At 39.2% G+C, this 14,570-nt stretch overlaps 1 protein-coding gene across 2 annotated transcripts; it reads left to right on the top strand.

The window, feature by feature from the left end:
• Window positions 1-1,495, top strand: UBB (ubiquitin B). 2 transcript variants are annotated; one of them, XM_011358996.2, is made up of 2 exons: window positions 1-172; window positions 883-1,495. In XM_011358996.2, the coding sequence occupies exon 2, from the start codon at window positions 889-891 to the stop codon at window positions 1,348-1,350; it is 462 nt and encodes a 153-aa protein (XP_011357298.1). In that variant the 5' UTR covers window positions 1-172; window positions 883-888; the 3' UTR covers window positions 1,351-1,495. The 2 variants fall into 2 exon arrangements, with proteins under 2 accessions (XP_011357298.1, XP_023385742.1); XM_023529974.1 differs by lacking the exon at window positions 1-172 and adding an exon at window positions 360-470.
• The last annotated feature ends 13,075 nt before the right edge of the window (window positions 1,496-14,570 follow it).

The raw sequence follows: 14,570 nt of genomic DNA, 5'->3' as shown, positions 1-14,570 counted from the left end.
GGCCGAGCGAACTACTTTTAGCGGCGCATGGAGACAGAGACTGCGTAGGAAGTGATGTGTGACGCAACAGACGTTGCATAAATCTCGGCTCCGCCGACCGGTCTAGTCAGAAGTTACTGGTGGTTTGCTGTTTGTCTGCTTGTCCTCGTAGTGTATTCTCGTTCGTCAGCAGGTAGTGGCTCGCAGGTTTCGAGACCTGGGAGGGGTGGAGAGTTGGTCTAAGTGAGGTGAAGCTGGCCAGTTCTTGGGCCAGTGTGGAACTTGGGGTGAGGAGCCGGGGGGGGGCGGGGGGATGGGCAGGCGAGGTGACGCGGCGCCGCGGCGCCACAGCTCAGGCTTTGCCGGAAGAATGGGCCTTGTTTACGTGTAGGGAGTGGGGGCGGTTGCCGTGCGCGCGGACAGAGACTAACGGATATTTAACCGATGGAGATTCCATCGTGTCTGCTTCAGAGGGGGAAGGCGGAAAAACGGTAGTGTGGCTTGTAGAAATCTTTAAATTTCGAATCGCAACTTGGAGGTATCTCTCCCTACCTCCGTGTAAACGGAGATTTGTATTTTCCGTGTCCTTTGGGGCTTTTTTACGTGCTGTGCATTTGGTTTTGGGAAAATTGCTGGTGGTGAGGGGAGCACTTAGCGGAGTGCCTGGTATAGTTACGGAAGAAAGCTCTGAAGGGTAACTTCAGAAAGCATTTTTGATCTTCTAGGCGGGTTAAGTTGAAGTCTTGAGTAAAGAATTTTGTATTAAATGACCGTATAGTAAAAACTGAGGGAAGTTTGTGAGATACAGATAATTTAAGGAGTTTATTTTGAAGAAATGACTAAATATGAAAGTAATAAGTGAAAAGATCCTGAAATTGTGTTTTTGCTTTTTAAATTTTATAGGTCAAAATGCAAATCTTCGTGAAGACCCTGACCGGCAAGACCATCACCCTGGAGGTGGAGCCAAGTGACACCATTGAGAATGTGAAGGCCAAGATCCAGGATAAGGAAGGTATCCCCCCTGACCAGCAGAGGCTCATCTTTGCAGGCAAGCAGCTGGAAGATGGCCGCACTCTTTCTGATTACAACATTCAGAAAGAGTCGACCCTGCATCTGGTCTTTCGTCTGAGGGGTGGTATGCAGATCTTCGTGAAGACCCTGACCGGCAAGACCATCACCCTGGAAGTGGAACCCAGTGACACCATTGAGAATGTGAAGGCCAAGATCCAGGATAAGGAAGGCATCCCCCCAGACCAGCAGAGGCTCATCTTTGCAGGCAAGCAGCTGGAAGATGGCCGCACTCTTTCTGATTACAACATTCAGAAAGAGTCGACCCTGCACCTGGTCCTACGTCTGAGGGGTGGCTGTTAATTCTTTAGTCTTGCATTCATAGTGCCCAATGATGGCATTACTCTGCACTCTAGCCACTTACCCCAATTTAAGTTTAGAAATTACCAGTTTCAGTAATAGCTGAACCTGTTGAAAGTGTTAATAAAGGTTTTGTTGCATGGTAGCATATTTTGTGTCTTTTGTCATGAAATTATGTAGTGATGTGGGGACTCTTAACTGGTTAAAATGGTGTACAAGGGAGGGATTTAACTTTCAGATGGTTGATGTGAGCAAAATTAAGTCATTTGACTTTGGTAGATATGGGATGTGCTGAGGTGTGGGAATTAGGTTAAGCCTTGTAGTTATTTAACTCTTAAGTTTTTCTTGTGAGTGCATTACACGCAAGTGTTTAGGTAGTGAAATAGAACCGCAATACTCTGCTGTATGTGAGCTCAGCCAAGAATCACCTGGAGCCCTAGTCAAGTTTTGAAAGCAGGCTGGCTGGTGAGAAAGATTACAAAAAGTGAAAAGTATATTCTGATGTAAAGCACCTTACACAGGTATGTTAGGTAGCAAAGACGATTTCTTACAAATGTTAATGACTAAGCTTTACATTATTGTAAAAGGTAAGATTGCAACAGCAAATGAGATTCTCTTAATTTGGGACTTGATAAGTATTCTCTAACACAAGCAGTTCGTGTGCTGCCATACCAATAAACACTAGGCAGTCTGTTTCCAGTACTAATAGAAATTTGAGGGAGTAAGATTTGGATACAGAGGCCTTTTATTTAGTTGTCAACCTCTTTACAACAATTTCCTGCAGTGAATGTAACTAGTGAATTTGGTGGTTTCTCAACTTAGGACAAAATTAAATGCTGTGGGGAGTGTGTACAAGGGAGAGAAGTTGGAAGCCCTCCTGGTTTTATCAAAAAGTTTGTATACCATAGTAGGGAAATAACTTTTTTGGTACTAAAGGTGGTGTGATCATAAGTGTGCTATTAGTAAGAACATCTTAATCACCTATAGGTGCATTAGAAAAATGTAGAAAGCCAAGCATCAGGCCTAGAAATAATGCCTTTGATGTTTTAGGCGTACCTCAGAAGGGCCTGGTGCGTAATTTAGGAACTGCCTTTTCAATAGTTTTATATGTCCCAGAAATCCACTTAAATTTAAGTACTTTGGGTTTGAGTTAGACACTGGATGTAGCACTTAATTTTAGGCTAGTGAATTAATGCTTCAATTCCTGTAATAAAATACTCGGGCCAGAAAAAAGAAAAGCTGCTTATATTAAACCCTTCGAGGTGGTAATGAAAAAGCAAGCCTTTAAAAAGCCTTTAAGACTTAAGGGAACACATTTGACTTACATTGGAAGGTGACATCCTCTCCAGTCTGCACATTTTTAGCAGTTGACTTGTTCAAGGCTAAGTTCTTGTTAGGGGCAAACCAAGGACTGGAATCTATTAAGTGTTCTAATTTAGTTCATAAAATCCATGAAGTTTAATTAGGTTTCTTCACCTTCAGAATGTCCTCAAACTAGTGCTTTTAAACAAAAGGCTTTTTGCTGAACAATTAAAACCGGCTTTTTGCTAGTGAAGCTGAGTTTTATGGGCCCAGCACACTTGCGCTGCATGACTTGGCTCTAAAACTGGGTTTTGAAGATTAAAAGTCATTCTCACATTTTCCTTTACACCTAATATAAACCTTGATTAATAAACCTGAAGAATTAAATGCATTGCACTGAATAGCTAAGTAAAGACTAGTGGTGGTCTGGGCAAATAGGACTTGCACAATTATGTTGTCATTTCTGCCAAATCTTCACTATGACTTGAGGTCACAAGTTTGTATTGTGAATTCCTTGAGATAAATTCCAGCAGTTGCTGTCTCAAGATCTCTTCCATAGGTATCAAAGGTATTCATGGATCTCAGCAAATTCACCCTGCACACAACTTGAAGTTTGAGCAATGAAAAGGCTCTCTGAATGTGTCTAACTTGTGCTCTCAATTGATTTTGGGAAGTGGATTAATCACTTGGCCTCAGACCTTACTCCACACTGAATTAAACAGGCCAATTGTAGTTAGGGGTTCCTGCTCACTTCTCTTGACTGCTGGTGAGGGGCTGGCAACGCTGTGGAGAATACTAAGTACGTTCACATAGCCAGGAATTTCAATTGCAGTTGGTCCAGATGCTAAAGAGTCCATGGGAGGGAAGAAAATTGTTAAGAGCCCATGCTGCAAATACCTCACCTGCCCTTTTAAGTAAATGTCTCCCTTGACCTTCCCACTCCTGAACTTCGATGCCACGGAGGGTTGCTTATCAGACCTTTTGTCTGTTGGGATGCTATCCAAAGGGTGGGTCAGTTTTATAAAAAATTTTTGAGCCCTTTTTACTTTGGGACCGTGCTACCTGCGAAAAGCAAATTCCATGTGTTTATCAGGACTTTTTATTGCACATCATGTCTCTTGAGATTGTAGAGTTTGCAAAACAAGGTGCCACTTAATCATACCTAACTGTAATCTTCGTTGTCCACCTTTTACTTATTCAATTAAAGAAGGGTTTCTGTTTTTTTTTTTTTTGTGATTATTCCTGAAAGAATGCACCTGTGTGCAAAGATGTTAAAATACTAGCTTGGCATACTGAAAGCAAGTCCCAGATGCTAGTCTACAGCCTGATGCCACTCCAAGATAAAATTTTCACCAGTTCTCAATAAAATTAAAAAAATGAGAACGGCCAGTGGATTGAACATTAAATCCATTCAATTTTAAAGATTATATGCCCGCTATAAAAATGTTGCAGTGTAATAGGATTCAGGGTGTGGTCTGAAGTAGACACACTCAGTTTATTTTTTTAACTTAAACTTTTTTTTTTATTTAATTGAAAAAATGATATAAAAATTTTTCCCCATCTATCTCCATGCTACCCCCCTTCCCTCTGGTAACCACTAGTCCATTGTTCATGTCCATGAGTCTCTGACTACTTGAGTTTAAATCTGGCTCTATTTACTGGCTTGTAAACTTGGGCAACTAATTTATCTTGTTTGTCAGTACATCAGATTCCTCATCTATAAAAATGGGGTTAATTATACCTATTCTCAGTATTTATGAGGATTACATTCACAGTGCTTAAAACAATGCAAAAACTTCCCTAGTGTTTCCAAAGCTGCTATAACGAAATTGGAAATGACCTAATTCTTCAATCGAAGGAGAGTGGTTAAATTATGATAATGCAATATTTAAACATAATGAAGGCAATAAGAATTAGCATAGGACAATATTTAAAACTGAAAAGTGCTATAGTAAATGTGTGCATAAGCACACAGAACAGTAGTCCCCTTTTTAACATTAGTTGCTTCAGGAGAGTAAACAGGTGGTTGTGAAACAGGTGGTTTCAACCCCTTTGTGGCTGTTTTCAAATCTGCCACCCATAGGCTTCCAGGAGGACTGAAGTCATTTACAACATAGCATCAGCATTGTTTAAAACTTAGCATCAGCATGGTTCACAACAAGCATCCCTGTCCAAGAGCCAGCAATGTACTTGTGAAGTCAAGACTGCTCCCAAATTGGATAGAGTAGACTTATTATGCACAAGTCTCTGGTTCATTATGCACCTCCCAGGATCTCTAGAAAGTATATTTCATGAGACTTCCTGAATCTCAAAACGCTGCATTTTAGTTATACTATGCTCATTCCTCAAATAATCTGAAGAGGCAAGCCATGGCTCCCTTTTAATTAGGCCCAGCTGACTCCAAATGGAAGCTTTAGACAAACGTTGCTTTCTGAGAAAGTATCTTGCACTTATTAACAATATTAACAGAGAAGTAAGCTTTGGGTTTTTTCTTCACACTTCCTTGATCTCATTCCTATCTTTTCTTTTTTCTTTTGTCATCAGAAGTTGAGTGGTGGAGTTCACTTCACAGCTAGTAGATCTCAGGTCTCAGCCAACTCCTGTAATTTGTTCTAGCACCTACTCCTTTGACTACATAACACCTACCAGGACTCTTCTTAAGGAACACTTTTACTTTCAGAAATTTCTAATATCAATGTTTCTCAAACTTTGTCCTCCAAACATAACCACTGTGAAAAGGATGCTGTGGTCACAGGGCTCAGGAAATTGTTACCTGCCTCTTGGAGACTTAGATGTGCACTAGCATATTAAAGGCTCCAACAAGTTCTGCCTTAAGGGAACTTGTTTAATTTTTAATCCAGTGTTTTCCAGTTTCCAATTTTGCTTTTTTTTTTCTTTAAATTTTTTTAGATTTAAATATATTTTATTCAGCACAGGAATGTCTGAACAGAAGGCCTTGGGCAGGGTTCCTGACAAAGAACTGCTTCAAGCCCCACTGTAAACAGTAAAGTAAAGCTCGTCATGTAAACCACAGGGACCAGAGGGAAGGGGGCTCTGCACGAGGTCTGGGTCAGGTAACGTCAGCACACAGTGAAGTTGGGACAAGGGGTAGGTGGCCTACGCCCGGGGCCAGCTCAGCCTGACATTGTCGAGTGAGCAGAGTGAGCAGCTCTATGTAGCTCACTCAGAAAATCCATGGTAGTAAGAGGGCAGGGCCAATTCAGGGATTTTTTCAACCATCGAAGGTGACAGGATCAATTTAGCTGAAGCAGCCAGGGCTACTGCACCAACACACGATTAAAAGGCCCTAATACCTCTCAATGACATGCACGGCAGCCCTGCCAGTTGCCTCCTATCAACAAATGTAAATGACACTGACCTTCCCTGACTAAAACTGCACTCCCCCAATTTGAGCTCATCCAATTTCACTTTTTATTTCATCTTCCTTTTCATTCAGTGAATGTCCTTCACATTTTGAGAAACACTGTTCAAGCCATGACCTCTCCCCTGTCTCCCTGTGTAGCATTGCTGATTGCAAAGAGTTCTAGGCCTCTTTCAGGACAGATTTGTGTTGCTGTGGACTCTAGACTGCCACAAATGGCCTGGATATTCTGCTAAAATAGAACAACACAAATATAAAATAAAACAATATATTTTCCTAGTTGAGAGAGAAATGGATAAAACTTTTTTCGGGTTAAATTTTTCTTCCATAAGTTGTTCTTAATCAGTTGGTACCTGCTACATTTTGTCTTCAAGCAAGTGTTAAGAGACAAAATAATAGTAAATTTGCGATTTTTTAAAAATCTGATTTTGTAAAATAGAAAAGTGACACAAGTTCTTGGTAAAATATTTCTAATGCTGTATGAGTATTCAGTAAAAACTTAAAAATCCCTTCTCATGTCTCCTCACACTCCTAGAGGAAACCGCTTAATGAGGATATTCTTCCACTCATGTATTCATTCAACAAAATATTTTAAGTGTCTACTGTTGTTTCCAGCATCGGAAATGCAGTAATGAACGAACTGACCAAGTCCCTGCCCTCATGGAATTTACAGTAAAGATAATGAAAAGTGCTACAGGGAAAAAATAAAGCAGAATAAAGGACATGATATGGTCATGGAAGGGCTCAGGTATAAGATGATACAAGCAAAGGTCTGGAGGAAATGAGGAACTTACCTCAATATATCTGGCGGAAGGGTTTTCCAGGCAAAAGGAGCATCACATGCAAAGGTCCTGAGGTAGAGCAAAGCGTAAATTCAAGGAACAGTGAGATGGCCTGTGTAGGAGGAACCTAGTGAGCAAGAAGAGTAAAATCAGAGGTAATGAGAACATTGTTTATCAATGTATAAGGACACTGTAAAGATACACATAGTAGGTGTCCTTCTGGACTGCCATGCCAGTACAAACATGTATATAGGTATACGTTTCAATATGGAGATTTATTTCAATCTTGTTAATGGCTGCACAGTAATTTACAGCAGGTACACTTTTTTCTTAAATAATTGTATTGCTTTCCTAATTATGAAAGTAATCATTCAATGTAGGAAACTTGAGAAATACAGAAAAAGAAAGTATTCATTAATCCTATATCCAAATATACTCAATTTGTCATATTCCCTATTTTATAAGTATTAATTTTTTATTTAAATAATAATGAGTTCCAGTTGTAAAGACTCAACCAGTAGATAATTATATAAAAGTAAAACACAAAAGTCCTTTTTCAGTACTCCTCCCCAGATCTTCCTCCTCTCACACTTATCTTTTTTTGTGCCACTTGGCAGAAGTTTTGTGTATTTACCACCAGATTGTTTTCAATATGTTTACATATATTTATGTATTATATAAATTCATACTTTATAAAGTATACATAAATGGAATCATACAGCGCATACTCATATTGTTTGGAGACATTCCATGCCAGTACATAAAGATCTACCCTATTTTTTCTGAATTACTAAAATGTATTTCATAGTACGGACATCCCACATTTTACCCATCTCCTTACTGATGGATATTATTTTTACCTTTTCACAATTAAAACAATGCTTCAATGAATATCCTTGTAAATGTCTCTTATTGCTGTATCAAAGAATTTGGCATTTTAAAATTTGTGATTACTACAAAATTGCCCTTCAAAAAGATTATACAACACACAATATCATTCACCCTTAAAGGAAGGAAATTCTGACACATGTTACAACATGGATGAACCTTGGAGACATGATGCTAAATGAAATAAGCCAGTCCTAAAAGGACAAATACTGTATAATTCCACTTATATGATGTACTTAGAGTAATCGAATTTATAGAGACAGAAAGTAGAATGGTGGTTACCAGGGGTTGGGGAGAGGGAATGGGAAGTTAGTGTTTAGTGGGTACGGATTCTAGTTTGAGATGAGAAAAAGTTCTGGAGATTACAGTTGTGATGGTTGCATAACAATGTGAATGTATTTAGTACACTGAACTGTACACATTAAAATGGTTAAAATAGTAAATTTTATGTAATATCACAATAATTTTAAGAAGGAACTACATCAACAAATCCCCACCAATATTGCATAAGAGTACTTAGTCCTCCATACTCTTATTAATATGAATTATGAATCATTCCAATTTTGGATAATTTGAAGGGCAAAATGACACCTTTTTGTTTTAATTTTCATGTTTCTGATTAAACTTGTTAGATTAAACACATTGTGTGTATTTTTTAACATTAATTTGTACTGGAAATTACCTGTTTGCATCTTTTCCCTGTTTATTATTAATTTGTAGAACCTTTTTATATATTCTAAAAAGTAATAATTTATCTGCTATAATTGTGATAGTGTCTTGCAGACCATTACTTCACTTTTTATTTATGGAGTCTATTGCAAAAACAGAAGTTTTGGATCTGAAAAAGAATCTGGCAATCTTTTTTTAGAAAAGTTTTATTAGAAGAGAAAGTACATTTCCAGAAGTGGAAGCGGGCGTGAGCAAGAGAAGCGTAGCTCAAAAGGCCTCAATCTTTTTCTTTACGATTTTTAAGCCAAAGAAATAAATCAAGGTGTAAGGCTTGTTGATAACTATTTATAACACATTTAAAAAAACAAAAACAGGAATTATACAATGTTTCTACACTCTTCTGGGTGAAGAGTGTTCCAGGAGGAGGAACCTGCCACCCCCATGACTCCCAGATTATAACAGCATTCTTTCCTCACAGGGATCAACAAACCACTGACAGAGACTCTTTGGAGCCACTGACTATCTCCTGATTAATGTAATGTCTATCTTAATTCCAATGTCAATCGTGGCTTTGAAAAATGCCTTTTATATTACATAACTATACTTTACCAAGCATAATAAACACTATTATAATTGTTTTCTATCACTCACATGATAGCCCCATGCTTCTTAATAAGTTAAATATGTTTTGAAATAGCATGACTTTGAAATACTTACAATGATATTAAAAATAATGAAGACATGTGAGGGTACTCCAACCAATATCATGTTTTAGGAGTTAATACCAATATTTTAAGGAAGGAAAGTGCAGTCCTTTTTTAATGAAACTGGTCGATTTTGCCTTGTCCTTTTTTACTTATTTTTTTTCGAAATGTAAATAGCTAGATTCATCTTTTTTACATAGTCTAAGGAAAAACACAGCATACGTTTATCACTTTTTTAAAAATTCAGATAATCTAGAATAATAGTAAAAAGAAGAAAGTAAAATAACCTGAATCAATTACCCAAATTTCCACCAACTAGAGGTAACTGTTGATAACAGATTTTTTTTAAAAAGGGGGCTTATGCAATGTTTTGTTTTATATCCTGCTTTTTCTACTTACTATACATAGATATTTTGTTAATAAATATAAATCTTCATTTAAATAGCTGCATAGCATCCTATTGTATGTATCATAATTTATTTAATCCATATTAATGGGACATTTGTAGACAGCTTCGTGATCAACACCTTTATAAATGCATTTCTTCACATTTTTGTCAGAAGATAAATAAGAAACTAGGAAAAATATTTACAACACATATAAAGAGATAATTTCTTAAATACATAAGGAGTTTCTACAAATATATAAGGAACAAATTAGTAATCCAATAGAAAAATAGGTAAAGGAAGGGAGCAGATAATTCCCAGAAAAGAAAAATGGTTCTTAAACACATGTAAAGATGTGCAGCTTTATTTGTAGTTAGAAAAATGACCATTAGGCCTTTTGAGCCACGCTTCTCTTGCTCAGGCCCACTTCCACATCTGGAAGTGTACTTTCTCTTCTAATAAAACTTTTCTTTTTTTACTGAAAAAAAAAGAAAAGAAAAGAAAAGAAAATGACCATTAAATGTATGAAATAGCATTTTTAAAAATCTTCCAAATTGACAAAGATGAAACAAGACTGTTAATACACTATTTCCAAGAGAGTAGAGAAATACATCCTTATGCATTGTTGGTCAGCATAAAATTGGTAAAACCTCTTTGGAGAGTAGTCGGTAAATACCTATAAAATTTGAAATGCACATACCCTTTGACTCAGCAATTCCACTACTAGGAATTTTTCAGATATTCTCACAGGCGTGAACAAAGAAGTATGAACACATATGTTCACTGGTGTATTCTTAATAGTAGCAATACACTCAAAACAACCTAAATGTGAATAGCAGTATGTGTTAACACTTGTGTGAAAAGGGGGTTATTTATATTTTAATGATTTTGCATACACATAGGATAATTCTAGGAGAATACATAAGAAATTGCTGTTATATGTCAAACATATTTTAATAAAAAAGAAAGAAAAAAGAAAAAAAATTGCTAACAATGGTTGGTTCCAAGAAGGGAGGTGAGAGGGTATATATCATTTTCACTATGTAATATTTGAACTGCTTGAATTTTCATCATGGGCCAAGATTATCTATTCAAATAAATAAATAATTAAAATTCACATTTATTTGATGAATGAGGATTAACACCTACTCTTTCTTTTTTTTCTATGTCCTGTGAACTTTCCATTCATATCTTTAGTTTTTAAAAATTTTGTTTGGTTGTCTTACTTACTGGTTTGTAAAAGCTTATTATATGTTTAAGAACATATAACTCTTTGCTGCAGATACTGCAATTTTGTTTAGTGATTAAATTTGAAAATTTCAAGAATTTCCCCATAATTACGAAGCATTTAAGGTAGTTTGCCAGGATCCTAAAGATACAATCCCATCTTTTTACATGGTTTTCCATCCACACCAGTGTATATTTGTGTAATTAGGTGTTGTTTACCAGTTCCTTAAGTAGTCTTGGAGCTGCACCATCCTTCCTGCTCCTGGCACTGGAGCAAGGGACTAGGTTCCAGGACAATAGCTGGCATCAGAAAGAGCCTGAAGAAATGCAAAGCTTAGCAGAGCCAGGCATCCATCCGCCTTGCTCCTGACTCTGCTGTGGGGATGGATGTGAACTTGCTACTACTGCTAGAGACAGAGTAAATTCTGGGATCGGTCAGAGCACGGGAGCCCTACCTCTTGACTTCTTCAGTATATGGCCCACACCTCCTAAACACTGGCCAGAGGAATGAAGGTAATGCTCCCAGTTTTCAGAACTGCTCTGCTCACCCTGAGCCAGAGTGAAACATACTGAAAGACCAATTTTATTTCTACAAATATGAGGCTCTAGAGTAAGGCTTAGAAGGGGTGTTGCATCCAGCAAAAGGGATGCTTCAGCATTTAAGGGAGAAAAAGTCCTTTGTGATTTATCCGAGGAAGACCTTACTTCTAAGGCAGAATACCTTTCCCCATCATGCCCTGTGGCCTTTCAACAAACCGAGTTTCTGCCTTCCGCTTTCTGGGTTATCTGGCAGTTCCCAGCATCTCCTGTTTCCCCTTGGCTTCCTGTGGAGCAGCAGCACCCTCAACCTTGCCCACCCCCACCCACACCCAGGAAAGCTACTTTTCTAAGTTTCCAGCCTGAGCGTAATCTCTTTTAGAAGCTGAAAGGGCCTGCTCTCTTTTGCTGCCAGTACTTTAATTCAGAAGCTCCGATGGCCTTTTAGGTAATGCTACTCCTCTTCCTCCTCCCCAGAGCTTTTCCTGGAAGCAGCTTAGCAAAGTTTACTGGAACGATATGGCTCCTTGCCCCCACAGCAGCCACCACCTAGAGAAAGGAAAAGGCCCTGAGCCATCTGTGAGCATGACCACGGGAGCTTAGACAAACAGACTTCCAGAGACAAGAAGGGAGAGGTTGAAGGGACAAAAGTGGAGGCTGGAAGAGTCCGCAGAGTGTGCACAGCAATGTGTCTCATTCTCTTTGCTTCTCTGGGCCTCGGCCTTCCCTGAGCTGCTGATAGCTCTGCTGTCTCTTTTCTGCAAAACCACAAGAATACAGGCTGAGGTTGTTCTGGCTTCCAATAATGTGCTGATGATTTCCTGAGTGACTGCCCCCTGCAGACTGACTTTACCCATCTAAAATAATTCACTTGTTTCACTTTCAGCTCCATCCTCTCCACTTGTTTTTCAGGCCAGAGTAGCACAGCATGGCTCCAAGCTCTGTCCACTGGGCTTAAGTAAGCAGGGCCTGAAGTGGGTCTTCTAACGTGGAAATTTATACTGAAATAAGGGGCCTATGCTTAAAGAAATACCTCCAAGTAAATAGAACATCTGCACAGGCAATCGCAGTGACCCTAAACCACAATATGTAAGGGAGAAGGTGGACACCCAAACTTTCTATGGGACATGGTGTAGGGACGCCCAGAAACAGGCAAATATTCTGGAAAGGTGGGATCAAACAGCTCCATGTGAATCCAGGCCCAAAACAGCTCCTGAGGAAGTGAATATATTGTTCTAAGCCTTACTCTAGAGCCTCATATTTGCAGAAATAAAATTGGTCTTTCTTACCCTGTGCCAAGTGCTAAGGCAACCAAGACATACATGCTCAGTCATCAAGTGGAAATGGGAGTAAACTGACACTTGTAATAAGGGATAATAAATATAATGTTAGATCAGGGTCAAACAAGATGTCAAATTAGCACAACTGCTGGCCCCTCCTCAAGAGAGGTAACTGTGAAAATCTCTTGGTGTGATGAGAGGGGTGTGCTGTTTTTAATTGGGAAGATAAAATGAAAGAGTGGGGTTATGCTCTTGCTTCCTCCACCACTGTTGCTTTGGAACACACAGTACCTCACAGTCACCTTGGCAGTGACTCAAGTCTCTGCTCCAGGTACATGTGGAGTCAAATCAGGGCTGCCCAGACCTCCTGTGTTTGGGAGATGGTAAGAAAAATGGGTGGAGACTGACTGACTTCTGGCAGTTGCTTACTCATCCCCTACCTCAAAACACCCAGGCCTAGAGAATGACATTTTAGGGGTGAGTCCTTCTCATGCTGCTTCCCTCTGGAAAGCAAATTGTAGAAGCATGACTTGAGAGTTGTTTTGTGGGGTAAAGAGTGACTGGCTATGTTTTCTTTCCTAGCCACCTAGCAAAAACCTAAGCCTGGATGAGTCCTTGCCTGCACCCAACTTCTGGGGGCGGGAGGGGGGGAATCACAAAACTAAGGAGACTGGTTTCATTTTAAATTAATGATTGCAAAACTCAAAGGGATTCTGAACACTGCTGGGCAATTATACTCCATTTGTCTAAGAGGTGATATGCTTTATTTTCTTTCTTCAACCTCCCCACACCCCCTTACTCTCAGCTCATGACCTTAACCTCATACTTTTTTTTTGAGGAAATAGAGGCTATTGGATTTTCCCACGCTTGGCCTGAAATCTGTTTACACTTGGACACACCTTGCCTTCTTGTCTTCGTTACATGAATAGAGATGAAGTCCTCCACGTGGGCCGTCCTCTCATCTTCTCAAGGACTTTATTCTTGCAGGTGTTCTCCTTCCCTGCATTCCATCACCATACAAACAGAATCTCTCATTTTAGGTATCTTTGATCTTTAAACTACAATCTGTCCCACCCCAGATCACCTTCCAGTTAGTGCCCTACTTCCCTTCTTCCCTGTTGAATGAAACACCTCCAAAGGGTGGTCTGCACATTGTCTCAACTTCAACTTCCTGGGTCCAGATTTTTTTTTTAAATAACAACAACAACATCAACATCAACATCAACATCAAAAAAAAAAATAGCTTCCTCCTCAACCCTTTCTAAAAGATGATAAAAAAATAAATAAAAAAGATGTAAACCCTAAGGACAAAGAGAGTAGAAAAGGAGACAGAGCATAGGCATGGCCATCAGTGTTTATGCCACAGAAAGTGGATGACCACCCATAACTCAGTAGAGAATCTGAGATCTTAGTGCCCTGGGACCCACAGACAGGTGGGACCCTGCTGACCACTGGGAATAAAGTGGACGTCTGTGTATTAAATTTTGGGAACCGTGACATCACCTTGGGGGGATAAGCAGGCAGAATCCTATCCATGTATCTGGCTTTTGGTACCAAACATTTAGGAAAGTCTCTACCAGGAAAGTCAAAGACTCACAAAAACCAACAGAAAAAAATGGAACTGGGAGAAAATGAGACAATGCAGAGAAACAAAGAAAACTCTGATGCATGAATTTTCCCATTCCCCTAACTCTGGGCCCGAAGTACTACATTCAGGCAGTGCTTGGCCTGAGCACCCAGATCTGGAGGGAACTTGGCCAACAACTTTTCTCTTCAGAGATAGTCTTTAGTAGCAGTGAAGCAGGTCTCGGTGACCTTAGGGCTCTGAGGGAGGGTCTAACACTAAAATCTAAATCATTATCCATTACTTACATGATAAATTCTAAATTTGAGTGGCATTTCTGAAATTTCCTAAATTCTTGTTTGAAACTCCTGCCTCTGGTTCTTTAGTCAACTTGTCATTTCCTCTGCTATGTCCTGAATATTTGTGTCTCCCCAAATTCTAATGTTGAAATCCTAACACCCAGATGTGATGGTATTAGGAGGTGGGGCCCTTGGGAGGTGCT

The sequence above is a fragment of the Pteropus vampyrus genome, unplaced genomic scaffold (assembly GCF_000151845.1).
Source record: "Pteropus vampyrus isolate Shadow unplaced genomic scaffold, Pvam_2.0 Scaffold44, whole genome shotgun sequence".
Classification (NCBI taxonomy): domain Eukaryota; kingdom Metazoa; phylum Chordata; class Mammalia; order Chiroptera; family Pteropodidae; genus Pteropus; species Pteropus vampyrus.
Note: the sequence above shows the minus strand (reverse complement) of the source record. Positions and strands in the feature narration are given on the sequence as shown.